At 45.8% G+C, this 20,368-nt stretch overlaps 5 protein-coding genes across 5 annotated transcripts; 2 read left to right on the top strand and 3 right to left on the bottom strand.

Annotated features, from left to right (window-relative positions):
- Window positions 1–1,427: 1,427 nt before the first annotated feature.
- On the bottom strand, window positions 1,428–3,695 carry PADG_04954 (DNA topoisomerase 3; the record flags this gene model as incomplete). The annotated part of the gene is made up of 7 exons (XM_010762147.1): window positions 1,428–2,229; window positions 2,305–2,441; window positions 2,491–2,813; window positions 2,871–3,040; window positions 3,096–3,274; window positions 3,335–3,535; window positions 3,609–3,695. 7 exons carry the CDS (start codon window positions 3,693–3,695, stop codon window positions 1,428–1,430), a joined length of 1,899 nt encoding a protein of 632 aa, XP_010760449.1.
- A 363-nt stretch (window positions 3,696–4,058) lies between these two features.
- PADG_04953 (uncharacterized protein) lies at window positions 4,059–5,249 on the top strand (the record flags this gene model as incomplete). The annotated part of the gene is made up of 2 exons (XM_010762146.1): window positions 4,059–4,418; window positions 4,509–5,249. The coding sequence occupies 2 exons, from the start codon at window positions 4,059–4,061 to the stop codon at window positions 5,247–5,249; spliced, it is 1,101 nt and encodes a 366-aa protein (XP_010760448.1).
- A 1,117-nt stretch (window positions 5,250–6,366) lies between these two features.
- PADG_04952 (uncharacterized protein) lies at window positions 6,367–9,206 on the bottom strand (the record flags this gene model as incomplete). Its single annotated transcript, XM_010762145.1, has 2 exons — window positions 6,367–7,175; window positions 7,253–9,206. 2 exons carry the CDS (start codon window positions 9,204–9,206, stop codon window positions 6,367–6,369), a joined length of 2,763 nt encoding a protein of 920 aa, XP_010760447.1.
- Window positions 9,207–10,676: 1,470 nt separating this feature from the next.
- Window positions 10,677–10,934, top strand: PADG_04951 (uncharacterized protein; the record flags this gene model as incomplete). Its single annotated transcript, XM_010761906.1, has 1 exon — window positions 10,677–10,934. The coding sequence occupies one exon, from the start codon at window positions 10,677–10,679 to the stop codon at window positions 10,932–10,934; it is 258 nt and encodes an 85-aa protein (XP_010760208.1).
- Window positions 10,935–12,901: 1,967 nt separating this feature from the next.
- PADG_04950 (uncharacterized protein) lies at window positions 12,902–16,197 on the bottom strand (the record flags this gene model as incomplete). The annotated part of the gene is made up of 7 exons (XM_010761905.1): window positions 12,902–13,781; window positions 13,846–14,409; window positions 14,482–14,657; window positions 14,746–15,242; window positions 15,307–15,680; window positions 15,734–15,861; window positions 15,991–16,197. 7 exons carry the CDS (start codon window positions 16,195–16,197, stop codon window positions 12,902–12,904), a joined length of 2,826 nt encoding a protein of 941 aa, XP_010760207.1.
- Between the last annotated feature and the right edge of the window lie 4,171 nt (window positions 16,198–20,368).

Here is a 20,368-nt window from a genome sequence, read left to right as displayed (position 1 = left end):
TTGGATGGATTGGAGCCTTAGGAGGTTCGCTTTTGGCATTGAAGACACGGGATTATTATCAGATCACCAGACAAGACGGCTAGTAGTTCACTTTAGCAAGTTCCGAAGAAGGGAGTACGATCCCTTGGATATAAGATCAATTAAGTGAAAATAAGATTTTCTCTTTGTCCGGTCTCTGCCACCCTCGTTAGTCAGTTGTTCTTGAACATTTGAAGTATTTCTTAAAAAAAACCTAACGGGTCATCTAATGTCCCGTGGACAAACAGAGCCCGTCCACTTCTGAACCAAATACAAAACCCCCTACGAAACCAGACAAATAAAATATCAGCCTTTGGGATCCTGGCTACCAAGAATCAGAAAGTTCACCCCCAACTGACAAGACAGGCGGCAAGAAGTAGAAGTCTAGAAAATGAGTTCTTGTTGGCCCATTATCGGATCCAAGTTTATATTCGAGAATATTACTTTTTTGCGCACTTGAGCAACGCCTTCTCCCTCTAGATACATTATGAGCAACATGTTTTGCTTTGTGGTGTTGTTAAAGGGAATCCTGCCCGGGACCTTGTGAATCAGTCCTCAGAAACAATCGTTGCTCCCTGTATGTGGCTACCTTTAGTAACCTCGATCTGCTGGCAGGGTAGCGATGATGGAATCGCTGATTCACGGTCTGTGGATTTGTATTTCTGTTTGTTAGAGTGTTTTGCTGGCTGCGGTGAACAGGATTAGAAAGAGGATTGGAGATCAACACGATATCAATATATTCGGAAACAATTTTATATACGGTATAATATGTGGATGGTAGATATTTTTCTCTAGAGAGGATGTGGGTGGAAGACTATTCCTTGCGTGCAGTCGTCTAGAATAGGAAAACATAAGAAATTACTACGGGACAACCTCTATTGCGCAGAAAATATCGAAAAGAAGGGTGAAAATAAGCTACCGTGCTTCTTCGGTCCATTGACGTACACGTAAATGTACTTGCGAACCGAAATTGGTATGTTGGAATTTTCAAGTTTAGAAAGGAGGCTGTCATCGTCTCTTAAGTTGGGGCTATGCGAAGACATCCAAGTGGAAATCAGATACGACGAAGGCTAAGCGTAGATAAAATTTGTGGGAGGAGAACATGGTTGTGAGGTAGATAACAATAGCACAGGGAGAGAGGAGAATTGCTGCCATAAGGTTGATGAGAACTTAAATCCAGTAGGGCCGTGGAGTACTCTATCCTCATAAAATGGTAGGCCCAGGATGAACTCGTGTTCGTATAAGCAGGGACAATACTTGCTGTAGCCATCCTCCTCAAAGTCATTTTATGAAGGATTCCAAGATTGTAGGACACTTCTTAATATTCGGGAGGACTGGACATGATCCCTCCAGGCAACAGAGCAGCAACAAGGTGAGTCGACTGGAAGGTAAGATAAGTGGATAAATTATTACCCACCGACTTGTTCGAAGATATACCTGCTGCACGCAGCCTTCAGCACTTCGATTCTTTGCTGTGTGTGTATAAAAACTTCGCGATACATATGCAAGCTTTCATTCACCACTTCCGTCTTCGACTTTGTGCCAGCGCAAATTTCTCGCATCCGCAATTCCATCTCTTTTCGCAGAAATGGCTTGCTTAAGCTGGGACTATCCGGTAAGCCATTCACGACGTTGTCATAGCCTTTAACGAGAGCCACTCCAAGTTGCGTGGGAATAAATTCTTGCACAGTATTGTTACCTCTACCTCCGCCACTACGGGGTCGCGTTGCTACATATTCGCGCTCTTTTATTTTTGCAATATGCTCAGCCATCGTAGCATCAGTTCCAATACCATTAGCATCCATAAGTCCGATAAGTTCGGGCTCTGTTAGATAGCCAGGAGCAACAGTTTTGCCATCCGTGATTTTAGCTTCAGTGGGTTCGAAAACCTCCCCAACTGTGAAAACGGGCATTTCTTGGCTGCTTTCCCATTTATCATACACGTAAACATCCAGGTAATTTCTCTCCAGAACGAGAAGGCCGTGGGCGTGGAATATCTCGTCTCCATATTTTATTTCGATTTCCGTGGACTCGCCCTTTGCATCTTCGGAACAGCAAGCGAGGAAACGGCGACTCACAAATTCGTAAACACGACGTTCATCTTCGGATGATAAAGCCGCTGGCGCAGCGTATATGACTGGATGTATCGGAGGGTGAGCGTTGTCATTATGACGACCGGCTCGGGGTTGGGTGAAAGCACCATCCATGAGTCTAGGAGCGAAGTCAGAATTTTTTTTTAGTTATATACACTTGAAGAAATATATTAGTAAAGTCGAAACTACGAACCGCTGTGCATACTGGCCCCAATCTTCACTTGATATCTGCTTTTCAACAAGCTTTTTCAGATCAATTCCCTTATCAAATTGATCTGTTTCCGTACGAGGATAGCTGATGAAGCCTTTCGTGTATAGCCCCTCTGCAATCTAGATCATATCAGCGAGATTTGGTATTATGGAGTAGAGTAAGACTAACCTTCATGACTTTCTGACTGTCCATCCGAAGATATTTACTTCCCATCATCTGGAGATCCACAGTCGTCAAAGGCAACGGGCGCCATTTGCGCGTTGGTTTCTTGTTTACTTTCGTAACTTTTGCGGTTTTTGCGCTCAAGCACCGCTCAAACAAGACGACCGCGGCGGCTCTGTCAAAGACGTGGACTCTCCGCCACAAAAAGTTGACAGTTTTCCCGTCACGAAGATGAGAAACTTTGATAGCCCAGAATGGCTCTGGTTTAAAATTCTTTACCCGGAAATACCTATCGACCACAAATCCCAACGTCGGGAACTGACAGGATCCTTGAAATCGTCAAATTATTGTGTGTAATATGCAAGTTAGAGGGGTGATATAAATACCATAGCTGATAATTCGGTCCTCTAGCACACCCCCCAGTGATTTGAGTTGGAGTGTCTGTAGCCTGGTGAAGGCCGCCCCAATCCTCAAATCTAATTCAATTCGCGCAGCTACCGCATTTGCTTGGAACTCATCCAGTTCTATTGGATTTGTGGCAGCATGTAGAACATGACTAAAAGCTATCAACACTTGAGTCCGAAAAGGGTGACATTTGTTGGCTAACTAACGCTCGCTCTGTATTGCTAAACCTAGCCCGTTTTACCTCGATCTGTGGGTTTCCTTTTCTTGCCTGGTACCGTACTTCCGTCCCGATATGTTCTCCTTCACGGTCACAGTCAGTCCAGATGAATATAGCTTTCGAGTGTCTGGCCAACGTTTGAATGTTTTCGGCAATCTTTTGTTTGTCCTAGGGCGCACGTGTTAATTGATGGCTGTAATACTGAGTTGATATTTTTAAGAAACAAACTTTTGGAACTGACACCTGCACAGGGGCATCAAACAAGCGGCCAGGAGGACAAGAATTCCAACCTCTGTATTGCGAGTCAAAATCCAGCCCTGTCAAGTGTCCAATAACGCTTGTCATAGTCACTGAACACCTCCCCCATGGCGGTGCAAAGGTGAAGTCAAACTCGTAGTTTTTAACAAATACATTCCCCCGAATCGACAACTGGAAGAAATAATGGCCTGGTATTAATTACTTCTGATTCTCGAATTCCCTTAGATCTCGGGCCTACCCTTACCGTACGAAGTGCACCACCAGAGAGGTGCTGAGCCACCGCCTTAGCGATAGCAGGCTTCTCTGCAACACATAAAATCTTGCGGGCCATTTGCAATGAACAGGGAGGGAATTTTGAAGTTTAAAAGTGCGTCATGCACTTTGGAGGTCCTTAAGCATAACATCCATTGTGATCGCACCTCGATGGATGAAAAATTTGGTCAATTATCCATGGTTTTCCATACGGGTATCAGCATGCCTGCGATGACTCGATGAGCCTCTTATCAGGTCGTCTAGAGGTCGCTAAAGTTGAGCCGCGTAAACGCGTTATTCCAATATAAAATGCACAGACCACATCTTAATTCGCTGACTAATAGTTCACCAACCTTCTGCGACATGAGGAGATCGATCCCTTACACCAGGGGTTCTTGACCAAAGTGCGACAAGATTCCGACAATTGAACTGTGGATGCAATATGGCGTTACCAATTGTACATACGGCGGCGGATTGCGTGAACTTTTCCCTCACAGTCGAACCTTTCATATCTCAACTAATATCCCTACCTTCAAATCTGATCGACTCTGTCACGGACATCGAGACACTCAAACAAGTCTATGTCAACACAAACCCCTTTGTCACAGTCATCGCTTTTGCGTTATTTCTAGCACCGATATTCCTAATCATATCCGAAGTAACCAGGAATCATTCCCAAGTCGACCGCTGCTGGGGCGTTCTTCCCATTGTTAACAATGCTCATTACGCAATATGGTCTCGTTTGAATAGTTTGCCAACTGGGATAATCGACACTATTTGCGGAGTCAGCATCATCTGGGGTGTAAGATTGACCACTGTTTTCCTATGCTCTGTCATTCTCTACAGCAGAAATAATAATCAAACAAAACTCTAAACATATTTGCTACAATAGGCTCGTCTCACATATAATTACTGGAGAAAAGGAGGCTACAGCATCGGATACGAAGACTACCGTTGGATCATTATACGGAACAAATTAAACAGTCCTTTTCTCTTCTTCCTACTTAACCTCACCTTCATATCTCTCGTCCAACCTATTCTACTAGCCCTCATTACCGCCCCAACTTATGTGTTCGTTTTGCTCAGCACTACACCCGAAGGCTCCCAATACGAAGCATTCGACTGCCTTTTTTCCTGTATAATCGTCTTCTTCGTCTTTATCGAGACGCTTGCAGATCAACAACAGTGGAATTTCCAAAATGCCAAGAAGGAATTCAACCAGATTGCTCGGGTTCCACCAAAGTACAAAGGGAAATTCACAAGCGATGATCTGAATCGTGGCTTCGTTGTTTCCGGGCTCTGGGCCTGGTGCCGACACCCGAACTTCGCGGCCGAGCAGGCTGTCTGGCTAACGTTGCATCAGTGGTCTTGCTTCAAGAGCCATCAGAACTATAACTGGTCCGGGATCGGGGCTCTGTGCTATGTCCTCCTCTTCCAAGCGAGCACGCCCTTCACAGAAAGTATCACGGCAAATAAATACCCAGATTATAAACAGTATCAACGTCTGGTTGGGAAATTCATCCCACGTTTAAGCGTTGACTCATCGGGAGAAGATTCGGAAGAAGACCCATCGTCGCCGTCGGGCACCAGCCTGCCATCGAAAGCGAAAGTTGCCGCGAAAAAGACAAAATAAACTACCTGTTTTCAAGCTTGAGTTAACTTTCTTTTATCAATTAAATTTATACACCTCCTCCGGCATCCTGTCTTCTGCTTTTCAATATATGCTCAACTCCATCATTTTGTATTGCAACACCAATAACCTTCCTCGGTTGACTTTGTTTCCATATACTTCAGCGCCATATTCTAAAATATATTTTTTCACAACTTTACATCAATAATTAACCCTATCACATCTGCTGATATTTTTTCTTCTAGATTTTTATTCCTTTCTCTTTGTTTTACCATTGTTATAGTTTGCATTAGATAGGATCACAGGGACATCCCTCACCTGTATGTATTCGTCCGAGTGCCACTTGTTAAGCTCTCGTAGATAACATAAACAATCTATAGCTTAGCTTCCACCTCCTCTTCCAGTAATAACGTCCTATATCAAGCCAAATATGTGAAGATTTTGAAGCCAGGAGCTAAAAAGGCTTTCCACCTCCTACATGAAATTATACCTATGTTTTCAAATCACTAAAACGAGTAGCTGAGCTGACTCTGCAGGAATTATGTCGGATCTTCTATACACAGCTCTCAATGTCTGTCTAGGCAGTGGGCGTTAAGTTCATATTTGATTTTCGTTTCTTTTGTAAAACAAAAAGATTCTCTGAAAGTCCTATTCTTCTCTCATCTTTCCTTTATGGATATCCTCAGCCCAATTTAGGCATCTTTCTAAAATAATAAACAATAACCCGTCAAAAGTTGGAGATTTAATATACAAGTTATAAATTATAGATCAAGAATAAGTCAGGATGTGGAGATTTGGGGAGAAGGGTTGGTACTGGGAGAAAGTATCCCCAAATACCCTGGGATACAGTCAAGGTAGGTCAAGGATATGGCCCGATAAAATCCGCTGGTAGAAACTTAGTTAAAGTAGTAATTAATCACAGTAACCTGGACACTTGATACTGTAATAGAGTACAGAAAGGGAAAAGAAAACGAAGGCGACCAGATGAACAAACTAGTGAAGAAATAGTAACACCACAAAGAAAGAAATAGAAAAGGGGAGATATAGGAGACGTCATGATTTGATTCCTAAAACAGATGCAGGGAACGTTAAGCTCAGAAACAGAACGTTTGACTTCACCTCATGCAGGATTAGATGGTGTTGGACCTTCTTTTCCGTCTACTTCATCCGTGTTTAATTTATCAGAAAGAGACTCATTTGGTGGGGGTGGAGGCGCTATCGTTCCTGCACCGCCTGCTCCATCGAAGTACTTCGCAAATTCGCCAGATTCTGGGAATGGTCTTGGGCCAAGAAGCCGAATCATGTCATCACGACTGAGAACTTCCTTTGTCAGAAGCTCTTCCGCGATGATACCAATTTCGGCCTTTTTCTCTGTTAGGAGTTTACGGCACTTTTCATAGGCTTCGTTGACAATTCGTCGAACTTCCATGTCAATATTCCTGGCGGTAGTTTCTGAGAAGGGCTTCTGGAATTGCTGCTGCTCTTCATCGTAGTACAAATAGCCAATTTTCTGGGACATTCCGAACTTGGTTACCATAGCGCTCGCCATCCGGGTGACTTTGTTAAAATCATCGCTGGCGCCACTGGTCACGGTATCGAAATGGAGTTCCTCGCTGACACGCCCACCAAGGGTCATAGCCATTCGGTCCATGAGCTGGTGGAAATTCATCAGGTAGGTGTCACCCTGTGCCGGTAGATATTGGGCATAACCTAGTGCACCCTGGCCACGAGGAATGATGGATACTTTCAGCAACGGATCAGCATACTTGAAGTACCAGCCGCAAATAGCGTGGCCAGCCTCGTGATACGCCACTGTTTTCTTCTCCTCTGGTGAGAGCACCAGCGATCTCTTCTCTAGACCACCGATTACTCGCTCAATGGCCTGCTCGAAATGGGACATGGTTACCTCATCAGCGCGGTAGCGGGCAGCTAGAACAACCATTAGTCCTATCTCACACTAATATTTCCAAAAGAGACGACAGCATCTTCATTGAGCAGTTACTTACCGACTAGTGCAGCCTCGTTTACACAGTTGGCAATATCCGCTCCAGAGAAACCAGGAGTCAATGCAGCCAATCTACCGGTCAAGTAATCCAAATCGACCTTGGTGACAATTTTTTTCAGGTGAACACGGAAAATCTGTTTTCTTCCATCCATTGTCGGCCTATCAATGGAAATGTGTCTGTCAAATCGACCAGGTCGCAACAACGCCTTATCTAGGATATCGACTCGATTGGTTCCAGCCAGAACCACAACTTGATCCGAGGTGTTGAAGCCATCCATTTCGGTCAGGATCTGATTCAATGTGCTCTCGCGCTCATCATTTCCACCACCATAAGCGTTCTTCGATCTCGACTTTCCAATAGCATCAATCTCATCAATGAATATAATACAAGGTGTGTTTTTCCGGGCGGTTGCAAACAGATCACGGACTCGGGAGGGGCCAACGCCAACAAACATCTCGACGAACTCAGACCCGCTAACGCTGTAAAATGGAACGCCTGACTCGCCAGCTGTAGCCTTTGCTAGCAACGTCTTACCGGTACCCGGTGGCCCTGAAAGAATAGCACCTCTGGGGATCTTGGCACCAAGCCGTTGAAACTGCTCCGGTTTCTTAAGAAAGCTGACAAATTCCATAATCTCAACCTTGGCCTCGTCCATACCGGCTACATCAGCAAACTTTATCTTGACATCAGTTTCGTGGTTAAATCTCTTCGCCCTGCTTTTACCCATGCCAAATATTCCGCTTTGGCCACCTCCGCCCGTAGCGCGCCTCGAGAGCCAGATGCCAGTGCCAATAAGGACAAGCGTAGGAGCAAGACTGAGTAATGTGGCACCCCAGGAAACTTCATCTTGGTAATCCACAGGAATTCGTTCAGTGGTTGGGATGTCGAGCTCCGTTTGAGCCTGATCAATCTTCCTTTCAAATCCCTCAACAGATCCTATTGCGAAGACATAGTAGAAATTTGGTTGCGTCGCAGGCGATTCTGGGTACACATTCGCAACTGCTTCACGATGAAGCTCGACTCGCACTTTCTTGCCGTTGAGGACCGTCAACTTGGCAACCAATCCCTTATCCAAAAAGGTATTTCTGAATTCTTGCCATGTAATATCCTTTGTAACATCACCGGGAATAAAGCTCCGGTACATGTAGTATGAGAGAAAGGTAGCGACTAGAAAGGACGCCGGATCAAACTTGAATTTTATATCAAAGGGTGTCTGAGCGTTAAATTTCGGCCCTTTGAATCCATATTTCTGGTCCCGTTGCTTTTGCTCCTGCTTTTGTTCTCCCTCAGACCGACCGGTTTCATCTTTGGCCTTGCCACTGCTCTGTGCATGGCCTTGTTGTTCTGGGAAGTTTTCTTCGGATTTGCCCATCATTCGGCGAGGGCCTTTGTGTAAACTCCTATCCGACATCTTGGAAACAATTAATGGTCCATGTCGAGTCCATATCCGGAACACCTGAGTTGCATTGGCAAGTGTAAATTGCTTAGAATCCTTAACTTGTTTGACAAAAAGTTTCACGTCATCGGGGAACCCTTCTTCTTTGAAAACCTCCGCCATTTCTTCCACAAGCTGCCTCTGCGACTCCGGAAGTTTGTCCCTCACCAGTCCTAGAACATAATCAAGATCCTCGATTTCCTCCTGACTTGCACGGTACTTAAGTTTTTCAGGCTCTTTTCCATTGTTCTCCCCATTTGGCCCTTCCGGAGGCGGTTGGGGTTGCTGCCCGGAAGGCCCATCACTGCCAGGCGGAGTCGTACTCCCACTTTCTTTACCAGGATTTGGAAATTGCCGGAAGTTAGTGAGATATGAGCGGGACTGGCGAGCGCTCACAACGATGGGGGAAAGGTGGGATTGCCACAGTGATAAGGGCAATAATCGTGGGTATATAGAGCGCCCCGCTGCTACCCCCGAATATCGAGCAAGATTGCCAGGCCGTCGAATCAAGCTAGCCATTGTCGGAGGAGGGGTGAGGTGGAGGTGGAGGCGGAGGCGGAGGGTTCAGAAAAGGATACGAGTTTGGCAGACGCTCAGCAATTGACAGGACGTAAATAACCCATAGGAGCGTCCACTCCGCTAGCAGTTACAAAGATGGAAATGGGGAGATAGAAAGGGCAAAAACCAAAACCGGAGTTTTGTTGAGATGTCTCTTCCCCGGGGGGGGGGGGGGGGGGGGGGGTTTGATGAGTCGGTGGTTGGATTTCCGCCTCCAATTTTTGCTCGGGATGACTCAGCGGCCCCGGACGGAAGCATCTAGCACAGCCGACTATTTATGTCTATACCCAAAATGAAAACGCTTACTGCATTTTCTAATAGAATCACAAGCTTTTAATCATATATCTCTAGAGCACTGCTCAACGATTGAGAAAACGAATAGGGAATAGGTACAGTTCTTACACATATGGGAAAACCAGATTATGAGGCATTTGACCTTGTTCATTTTACAAGACTGCGTCAATGTTGCAGAACCTATATAAATTAATCTATCTGATGACTGAGAGGAAGGGAAAATTCAACCAAGCCTCATCAGCAAACAGCTTGACAGCTTGACTGAGAGTTAGTCACAATCAACGCCTTTAATACAGCGACAATCAACTCATTCAGGACCTGACTCCAACTACCTCTGCTTCCCGAGTCGTTGATATGTCAGGCCATTAGAAAGGAGCAGAGGCAGCAGAGGCAGCAGAGGCAGCAGAAGCAGCAGAGGCAGCAGAAGCAGCAGCTCAGGCTATGATGATGGCAGCAGCCGAGGAGAAGAGACCCAAGTAGTTAACCCAGTCTAAGAAGAATATCAGAGGGCGCCTCGAATTGTTCGCGCTCTAATAGAGGAGCTGTGAGCCTGCGACGGCTGAAGAGGAGTCAGGCACCTCGAACAGCGATTATTATGCTATAGTCTACGGAGTATTTTCTTTCAACTTGTGCTAGCTATTCTATTTGAGCTCAAGTCCGATTATCTTCCGAGGCATTAAACTCGCTTTGTGGGTGATTAAATGTCTCCCGTACGCCACTCCGTACAACCGTCCGCCCTTTCGGTGCCTGAGGATTAGGGGGTGTCCGAGCAGTTAACGACATAAGCCAGCCAGGCTTAATTAGGTCGGTTCCTGGCCAGCCTTGGAACTCCCTTGGGGTGGACCTCAACTCCTTGCAACTCTTCAAATGCCTTGTGGACCACTATAAATTGGAATCACGACAAGGAATGGCGCTCTCCCATCCCAACTGGAGTAGCTACCGGAGCCTTCTTTTTTGGAGCTGGCACTGCGCTTCTTATCACAGCTTTGCCGACCATTTACTCTATAGGAAGCCGATTGTACGGAGATCGGAAGCAAGCCCGTTCAACGTTATTGCTCAATAAGCTGCCGTTTTCCACCAGCGATATCCCATGCCCTCTGCCGACGAGCACAGAGATAGAGGAAGGCACTATTCCTCATGAAGCATAATTGGTATAAGGTCGTTAAAGTTAGTAATGAATTCGTTGTCAAGTTCGGTCCTACTATCGAAGGGCTGAATATGCTCTTTGTCCAGAATCTACGAAAAATCAGGGTCCCCCGAGTTTACGCAGTTTACAACGATCCCAAGACGTCGATGAAATCATATTGTCATGGAATTCATCGAAGGCTGCACCCTGGATGCCCAATGGGCATATTTGTCTCAATGCCAGAAATCCGAGATTTCGATGATCCTTAAAACAATCCTTCGACGAATTGTGCAGCCTCCCTTCCCCTGGATTCTACGGCAGTATCGGAAGGGATCAGCTCCTGCATGGTATTTCCTGGACCCCACGACCTGTGCCTGCCAGTAACGGCCCCTTCGATCCTGAAACTGCATTGAATGAAGCTCTAGCTTTTGAAATTTATCAAAGAATCTGAAACCCATTCCACCTACAAGGCTGACCTCTATCGTCGATCGCTATCTAATGTTTCCCACGACAGCATATCAAAATTTACACATGGGGACTGCCAGCGGAAGAATGTCATCGTTAAGCAACTTCCCGACAATGGAAATCAGAAGCAATACTTGCACTTGCTGCGAAAATCCTACAACCTTTTGATGCGGAATATTCCCGGCTACAGATGCATACCTAGAGCTTTGGTCTTGATCGATCCACCATCATATCTTGGACCGTTTCCTTATTTTAATTCATCATGTCTGTGCTCTCTCTCTCTTTTCATATAGCAATCTCCTCCCCTTCAATACAAAGCCACCTACGATGACAGGTCCCCTTCCAGTTAATTCCTACCAATACTGGTGCTCTAAAACCTGCGCGTCGCCTAACTTTTGAATAACCTCAGCAGTCCACTCTTGGCAACGGCGGATTGGTTGATCGGGATAAAGCCTCTTCGGTCCATGGAATTGCCTCCCCGGTGGCGGCGTATTTTGACATATGGTTGGGATGCGAGGGTAGTTGTCATGCGTTACACTGCCAATCAACTCTTTGCTTAGGAATTTAGTCGATATGTCGGGTTTTATGGCAGGTTTGTTGTCGAAAATACATTCCGATTTGAATGTTGCCGGTAGGCAACGCCGTAAACCGGGTATGAAATTGCTTTGGCTGGGAGAAGTTCTAGAACCATCTCAGTTTGCCAATATGAACCCGGTGTAAAAGGCAGCCTGAAGGCTTGCACGAAAATGCTAGGAAAAGGAGTTGTTAAACTAATTCTTTGTTCCAGGCACAGATGTGTATGTATAGTTAACTACCTTGCACGAGTGATACCAGAATCGACTTTCAAATCAAATCAAATCTGTACTCTGAAAACGTCTAGCTCCCCAGTCCTCCGCCATTGCTGGCTGCCCAGCTTTGCTTCCTCATTTAATCCCATATACCGCTGGCCTGTGATCTGCTGGAATTTGAGGTTCATCCAACTCAATTGAATGGGACTCTCATTTAATAGTTGAATAGTACAAAAATTAAACTCACTACGAAATAGCAATATTCAAAAAATAACCAGTTAGAAGTTTCTATTGCATATGAGATATTTCAATCATGAACATAGAAAAATCTATACAGACCATATAACATAGAGCATATACACCAGACACCTCTGCACTGATTGCTAGCCATCCAGAAATGAGCTTCTACGACAAGAGCCATTTTCACGTAAACTCAAGAGTAAGCTTTAAGAGGTTTCGCTGTCAGCTCACAGCAACCCATGTAAGGCTTGTTACGGAATTAACAACATAAATGGGTTGAGAATTGTTCGCCGCCCATAATCCTAGGAGGAAATTAAGATATATTATACATAGTTATAATTTATCTTGATCGCAGAGAGGCACAATTAGCGTCCTTGTCTTAAACTGCCGGAATTTGGCCAATGTGCTTGCTGCCTGGATTAGCCATAAGGAGCCAATAAAAGCTCATAAATTGCCTGGCGGCGTCTGTACGGCTACCGAATTGTGCCTCGGCCCTCCCGTTTCTAAAGGGAGTGAAGCCATGCCCAGGAAAGCCTATCCTCCAACGAAATTAGGGGCGGACTGATCCCTAAACGCCGAAAAGCCTTCTCATCCATAGTTATCATATTGTTACTTCACTGTGAAAATAAAATCCCAAATAAACTCCTTACGCGGGTCCCTGGTTTATTTGCTTAACTGTGGTTCAGTTTGAACAACACCCCCTTACGTAGGAGGATGCACGTAAATTGGCAGCGGGGCGGCGGTTACCCATTGTGATCGCCTCCGTTTGCAAAAGGAAAGCCACCAGACATATCTGCCCAATCCCATTCTAATGTCATTGGCATCTGCCAGAGCTCCTGCGGCACAAACGGTTGCTGAAATGCGGAGAAATCAATGGGCATTTGGGGGACGTTCGGGAAAGCCGGGCTGCCAGTGAACGCGTGATTTGGCTGACTGGGTGGTAACATATCGGGAAAATCCTGCTCGTAGCCATTTTCGAACTTAGCTCCAGTCGTTGCTGATGTTTCAGTCGTTGTTCCCATGGTTGTTGTTGTTGTTGTTGGCGGTGGTGATTCTTGTCCCGTGCTCGCAGGTTGAGGGAAGAAATACTCAGAATTATTACTCCTCGTCGAATGGTTGTTGCTGCTGCTGCTGTTGTTGTTGCTGTTGTTGTTGTTGCTGTTGTTACTGTTGTTGTTGCTGCTGTTATGGTTGTTGTTGTTGTTGTTGTTATTGTTGGTGGTGTCCATATTTCCTTGAAAGCTTCGGGACGGTGGAGATGATCTGGGTGTAGGATTTGGCATGTTGGAATCTGGCATCGATTTGGTCTGGTAACAATTGCCCGTTGGTTGCACTGGTATGTCATTGTTGTCGGTCTCATCGCCTCCAGCTCTACGTTTGCGTTTTGACTGTGATTCCTTTTCAGCCTTCTCCAGCACAACTTTTGCAATTCTTTCAAATTCAGAACAGACGCCAAGCATGCGCCTAACACTCCCATTTGACTCGTCTGCAACAAGCATGGAGAGGAAATTTACGACAAGGCCCATTAGCTTGACGTCAGACCGTGCACGGGCATCTTGAGGGTTCTGTAGTATGTTGGCAAACAGCGTGACCAGTGCGGAAATTGGGAAATACAGAATTAACCTAGGCATATAAAGTAAGCTTGATATACTCCAGCTGATGTTGTATTTTTTGGAAGTCTACTTACCAAACACAAGCAAAGTCACCTTGGGGTATATACTTGATCAAATGTATCGATGCACGAGCAGCAGAAACACAAAGAATAGCAGACGAAAATACGCGAGGGTTCAGTGGTCTCGCGTTTAAGCCTTGGATCGCATAGTTTGATAAACGGCTAGTCCAGTAGCCATGGTGAACAGACATTCGGTGGATCGTGGTCAAACAGTTATAGTAGGCAAAGTGTAGCACCACAATATGGAGGATTAACGGGCGATGTGTAGCTTTGATCTCGTGTTCGGGCCGGAAATCTATTGGGATACTGTCTTTCCATTCTTCAAGTTCTCGATCCAGTTCCCCAATTGTATTGAGAAGCTCTCCGTCCGATTGTCGTGCCGCTTTAGTAGAATACAACTGTTTGTATACTTTACTTTCAATTGTTGCAAATATGCACATCAGCCGGAAAAGATTTAATTTCCCTTTCCCGTCAGAGAGGGGCACATTTCCAATGTTATCTGGAGGATCCTCGCTAGGAAGCTCGACGTTCATATCGTCGTCATCTTGCACGGGGGGTCGCCCGGATCGAAGGCATATACTAGATAACGTTAGTAACCCTTGCCATTGAATAGACCTTGTAAGAGGGCAACTGGTGGGGGGAAGGGTATACTCTTTGTCCAGTATGTACGCGATCCAGAAGACTCGTTTCCGCTGTTCAAGTTCCACCGGGTTCAACCCGAATCCGGAACCGCGTTTATGAAGACCAATGCTGTGGGAGAGGCGGATGGCCGCAGCAACGAGGAAAAATGTTGGCTGTGGGTTAGGGGTTCCTTGTAGGAATAGTGACTGGTAGATGTTAGATACAGTGCGATGCTCGTGATGCAACAATTTCGTAGTGATTTTAGACCAGGGCAAACAGTTGAATTAAACCCACCATTCCAAGAAGTGCTTGTACGCTCAGGAGATCAGTGTTTCTCATTGTCAGCTCCGTCAAGACGCCCATTGCATTCTTCAGATAGAGCCAAGCCTTTTTATCTTCCTCCTGCGGCACCAGATTACTCACAACTCGTAACCGGTGGGCTATGGCTAGTGTAACATTGATGCTCGCCCACCACCCTGAGCCCTCGTACGGATCGCGGGAATATTGACGTTCAACCAAATGCATGAAGGTAGGTTCATGAAAGAGAGGGAAGACGCAATTAAAGTTCTCGAAGTAATCTTTGAAGAGGGATAAAGCCTCTTTTCGCGGAGGTAATGGTTTGAAAACACGACGAGCAAATATGTCACTAAACACCTCTGGTTTCCAATATATCCATTTATTATCATCTACATATGCAGATGATATCATATCTTGGAACGAGGAATCTCCCGTTTTTTCGTTGACCCATTGGATACCTTTTGGAGAAAATATCGAAAATCCAGAGGACGATCCTGCATTCTGTTAAATATGTTTCAACACAATATGATTGGCTGGGTTGGGGTGAGGGTTACGTACCGATGTATCGAGTCTCTCCACAGTTGTTTGTCACCAAGGAGCACATCATATCAGAAAGGGAATCTAGCTCAGCCTCTGTCTCCTTTTGAGACTCCGGCGAGGTACCAGAGCTCCGGGGGCTGGTTTGAGAATCTACATGTGGCGTAGAGGAAGTCGAGGGTGATGGCTGACTTTGTTGATTACTTAAACCAAATGATGAGGTTGATGGTTTGGATGATAAGCCGCCACCAGACCGACTGGACTTATCCACGAGTCGTTTCTCAAGGGCGCTTAGGTCAGTTTTGCCAGCGTCTGCTTCCGTCAGCAGTCCGGAAAGGCGTAGTAAAGATTCCATGCGGCCCAGTCTATTTTCCAGTCCTTCTATATACTTGGCTCTGTTGGTCAAGGTCAGCCCGTGTTGAAGAGATTCAGGGACAGCTAGCCGTACCCTTTGGGCGGATTCCGCTTCTTTTCCACCTGGGTGAATATACACACTGTTTTGTAGTTGATGCAGTGGGAGCATTTTGGGATCTTCCCGTCGCACTTGATCTTCTTTTTTCGGCACATATCGCATGCCTTTTCCTAACAATCAGCGTTTGCCCAGCGAAAGAGAATAATGATGACTTTTTCTTTTCTTTTCTTTTTTTTTTTCTTTTCTTTTTCTTTTTTCTTTTCCCTTTTCTTCTAATCTTTATAGAGACATACTCTTGCAATTCTCCGCCGCTTAGCATCGTTGCTCTCATCTATATTGCCCGACAAATGATCTTCAGAAAACATCGGGCCCGCCGGAAGAGTTGGTGTTATGGGTGAACCATCTGGGTTGTATGCGCCGAATATCTGTGGGGGTTGATTGTCCCCCATATTCATGTCGAATGCCATGGAATCTGGATCTTCTCCACCAAGATTATCCATCTCTTTCAGCGCAACTTCACCAGCGGAAATAAATAGCGGTGGTCTCGTAAGTCAGAACCCGGGGGCGGATTGGGGAAATTGGGGGACGAGAGCCAGTAGGTCACAGACTGTCGGGGTATCACCATGCAACAAGAGCTAGCATAGGTAATCAACGCTGGACTGGGAGTGTCTGCTGCGCACCTAGCGAAATATATTATTGCTGTAGCGGGTGAAAACAGTCATGGATAAGCCAAAGGACGTTTGGTTGGAAGAGGGCCAAACTCATGCTTAATAATACTCAGTTCTCCGGTCAACAACTAAACCGAGGTGGCATGTTGTTTTGTCGCCTCGTCATCTAAAGGGGGGAAGGCTGCGCATATGAACAACCACGCAACCGCAAAAGAGACCCTTCAAATTTCAAAAGAACTGAAGAGTTTTCCTCGTCCCAACTCATGGCCTCGAACAGCGCACAAAAGCAAAGAAAAAGAAACCGCTGCGCCTGGACTTAAGAAGCAGACTGGCGGCGCCTTGTTCCGGACCAAAAATCCCCGGTGGGGAGACGCTAGGCCTGAACAGGCTAGCCACCCATCGGCGATTGGGTCAGCTCAAGCACACCGACGCTTTGTCAGCAGAAGTAGTTAGTCAAACCAACCAACTCCTCCCTAACCCTCACTATAGTCAACTAGTCGGTTGGTTTTTAACTAGTTAAAAAGTCAACCGATGAAAACTACTCTTGTCGTTTGGCGATAGTTAAATAACTCTGTGATATAACTAGATAACAGTGGGTATATCAACGTCAACTTTCTCCAGAGCTTCTAAGAAGATCCTCTTGAATCTCTGGAGTCAAGCCACTTAATTTATTATTGGTATAATTGTTGTTAGATTTATTTGTTCTTCGATATGTTTGTATTCAACCATCTAGTCTTGCGCCCAAGGGGAAGCACACCCTCAGCCACCAACAACACCATTGGCTAGCGAGACAGAAAATAAGCACTTCCAAGCCTGGAGGCTGTGCCAATGCTGGGCAAATTCTATCAAGCTCAGCCCACCCAATGAAGGTTCATTTTAGACCTCCGTTTCCTTGACCACAATTAAGAGAAATAATATTGGCAAGGGAAACAAACCATTTACATGATTGAATTTGGAACACCTCAGACTGAGACCTAAGTAGATTATCGATTGGGGGAGAAGAGCAATCCCTTCTTCTCCCAAAACCCTTGGAACTTTGTGCCAACACACTAGCAGATCTTTCCTCCAAAGGCAACCAGTTAAGCTTGGAACCGCTGGCATCTCGTCGGGTTGGGGGGACAACAATAAATGGATGTTGGTCAACCCGTGAACTCCAGCATCCGTTTCTCTTCCATCTTGTCAGAGAGTCCAGGACGGAGTACGGAACAGCTGCCTAACTACCCCACAACGAGAGAGAGAGAGAGAGAGAGAGACCCACAGTTCAAAAAAGAAAAACCTTACAGCAATTGGAACATAGTATGTCACTACCACCACACTTCAGTATGACTACGACCTTTGACCTGCGACGTACCTTCGATTCTCGCAAAGCTACTGCTATCAGCTGCATCCGTCCAACCTCCCAGAGTCTTGACCTTAAAAAAAAAAAAAAAAAAACCTTTACCATTCTTCTCTACCATTACTTCTAGAGAGTCGAGACAAGATCCAGAAGCTGCTTTTGACCTCTTCTTCTAGTTGATCTCCATCGTGGATCTACGCTAGCGCTTAGCAGCTTCTCTAGTCCTGGATACGTGCGCACCAAATCCCATGGCCCGAGAGGAGTTAAGTGGATTAAAGCAAACGGAAAGTCATGCCCCGTGTCCAAGGGCGGGCTGCCCAATTCACTCCATCTCTCAGCTTATCTGTATGGGAATGTGCTTTGCATATGTGCGGCACATACAAATGGAACTTCCCAGTTGATCTTCAGAGGACAAGAACTGACACATTTCCCCCGAACCCTAACGTCATGCCATGCCCAAAAGGGCTGCTGCAGGGGATCCATAACTATATCTACCCTGTACCAAGTGATAAGTATCCATTCAACGTGCCAAGCCAAGCCAACAACTCAACATTCGTTCTCCGCCCTTCTTCGGAAGTGAAACGCCCAGAAATGTTGTCTCTTGAGTTTCACTGTCGTTTGAGGGAAATATGCCTCCGTTTGTTTGCTCTATCAAATATACTCAAATGACATTGGTTCCGAATACGAGGAACCCTTGAAGTATATTTACTCGACCAGTCAAGATACGTCGAATGGAGAAATGAGGTCAAAAACACAACACGTCTGCGGAAGGGGGACGAGCCCAAAACAACTTCTCTGTCACCTCCAACTGGTTTGGCATTTGTTACACCTTTTGACCACCCGATGGCGATCCCGAGACTTTTAAATCCATGTATCAGGCTAAGCAGGCTCCCCCAGGCCAGGTATTGATTGGCGGCGCAGGCCCATGAATAACTTAATTTTGCACCCAACCTTAGCTGTCTTCTGGGCGGATCAGCCTGCCATGAGTCAAAGGAACGAAGCAAGAAAAAAATGTTAGCTCCCTAGCGCAACTTTGCCCATATTTTTATCGTTGAAATCTGGACCCCAGTCACAGGTTGAGATACCAGCCTTTTGTGCTGCCAACCACTCAGTATGTGAGCACAGGACAGTTTCCACAGATCTTCCATTTTCCTACGAGTCCAAATCCCAATGTTTTCCAATCTCACCTTACCCCCTTCCAATAAGCATCAATCAAGACCCCATGCGGAAACCACCTGATGCACGAGAGTGGAGGAGGGGACATTGGTAGATCAACCGTTCCCACAGCAGTTGAGCTGAGCCTAGGCTCCTGTTGCTGCGTACCCTCCTTCAGGGTTCCGTAGCAACGTCATTTTACGGAGCGCGAGACAACACTACAACCCAGCTATGACTGCAGTTTTGCACCTTCCTTGGGGTTTAGGCAGCAACTTTTCTATTTTCTCGGGATTTGCCTCTCATTCCCTGTCCTTCATCCAGGAAATTTCCGAATGATCAGGCCGAGCTTGCGAAAGGAAGCCCAGCTCACGGCACCAACAAGGATCAATTATATCAATTGGCCGTGCCTTCACGGGGTTTTTGAAAATTACAGGAGACCTTTGATTCTCGAGGTTCAAATCCAATCCCGGATCCTCCGAACGGTTTAGGTTGGATTTCAGCCATCCAAGACGCCGGTTGAATGCTGGAGGAACCAAGCTTTGATAAATAACTAACTAGATCTCGCAACTGCCATCAGCAAGCATCATCTCTAAAGCGTCGACACCAAATCAACTGCAGCGATAAGATGGGACCAGACCAGTGGTGAAGTGCGACCGACCCACCGAGGCGATCGATGAAGTTCTCTTGACTACCCAGGACCCCATATCGCGACTTGAGAGCAACAGTAAGAGCAACAGGAAATACAGGTTAACACCGGATGCCACAGAAACTTGCTGGGGAACTAAACTGAGCCACTAGGAGTTGAAGATCAAACAAAATCGTAGTGAGAAGCTAAGGAGATGTTGGATGTCCTATCCCTGATACCTGATATGTCCACTGACAATCATGTTGATCCTCTACTCCCCACGACTCTTTTCATTCTCTAGACGGCCCTGCGATATACGGCGTAGTTTCACTGCTGCCAACCTTGGTGCATACACTCAACCCCACCACCCCATTCCCAATCACGGATGCAAGCTATTTCTTTAATAAGCTACATGGATGCTCTTGTCGTGGAGGCGAAAGGTGAAATATAAGCTCTCTCCAACTATTAATCGAATGCCATTTACGATATTGGAGGCATGAAACTGTTGACTAAGCAAAACATAATTGCCCACTTCGTGAGGGAATCGTATTTTGATAGAAAAGTGGGAAACCAGGCCTCCGCCTCCTGCATCATCCAACGACACAGAAAGTCCCTTCACTGCTCCAAATCTAAGATGGATCTAGACAAAATCTCTCTTGTTGGTCAAGTTGTGCTCTTCCAATCCCTTTTTTTTTTTCTTTCCTGTCTGAAATCAAAAATCTGTACTCCATACCTCGGCTGGGTCTTACAATGTTTCAGTTAAAACATTTTTAATGACTCTTTCTCCGAGGAGAATGCCAGCATCAAAGATCGGAATATGATTTTTACAAGTGTTGCCAAAAGCGATAGTCTTGTGAGAGACCAATTCTATATATTTATGGGTAGCT

Source organism: Paracoccidioides brasiliensis (genome assembly GCF_000150735.1).
Source record: "Paracoccidioides brasiliensis Pb18 unplaced genomic scaffold supercont2.5, whole genome shotgun sequence".
Taxonomy (NCBI): Eukaryota; Fungi; Ascomycota; class Eurotiomycetes; order Onygenales; family Ajellomycetaceae; genus Paracoccidioides; species Paracoccidioides brasiliensis.
Note: the sequence above shows the minus strand (reverse complement) of the source record. Positions and strands in the feature narration are given on the sequence as shown.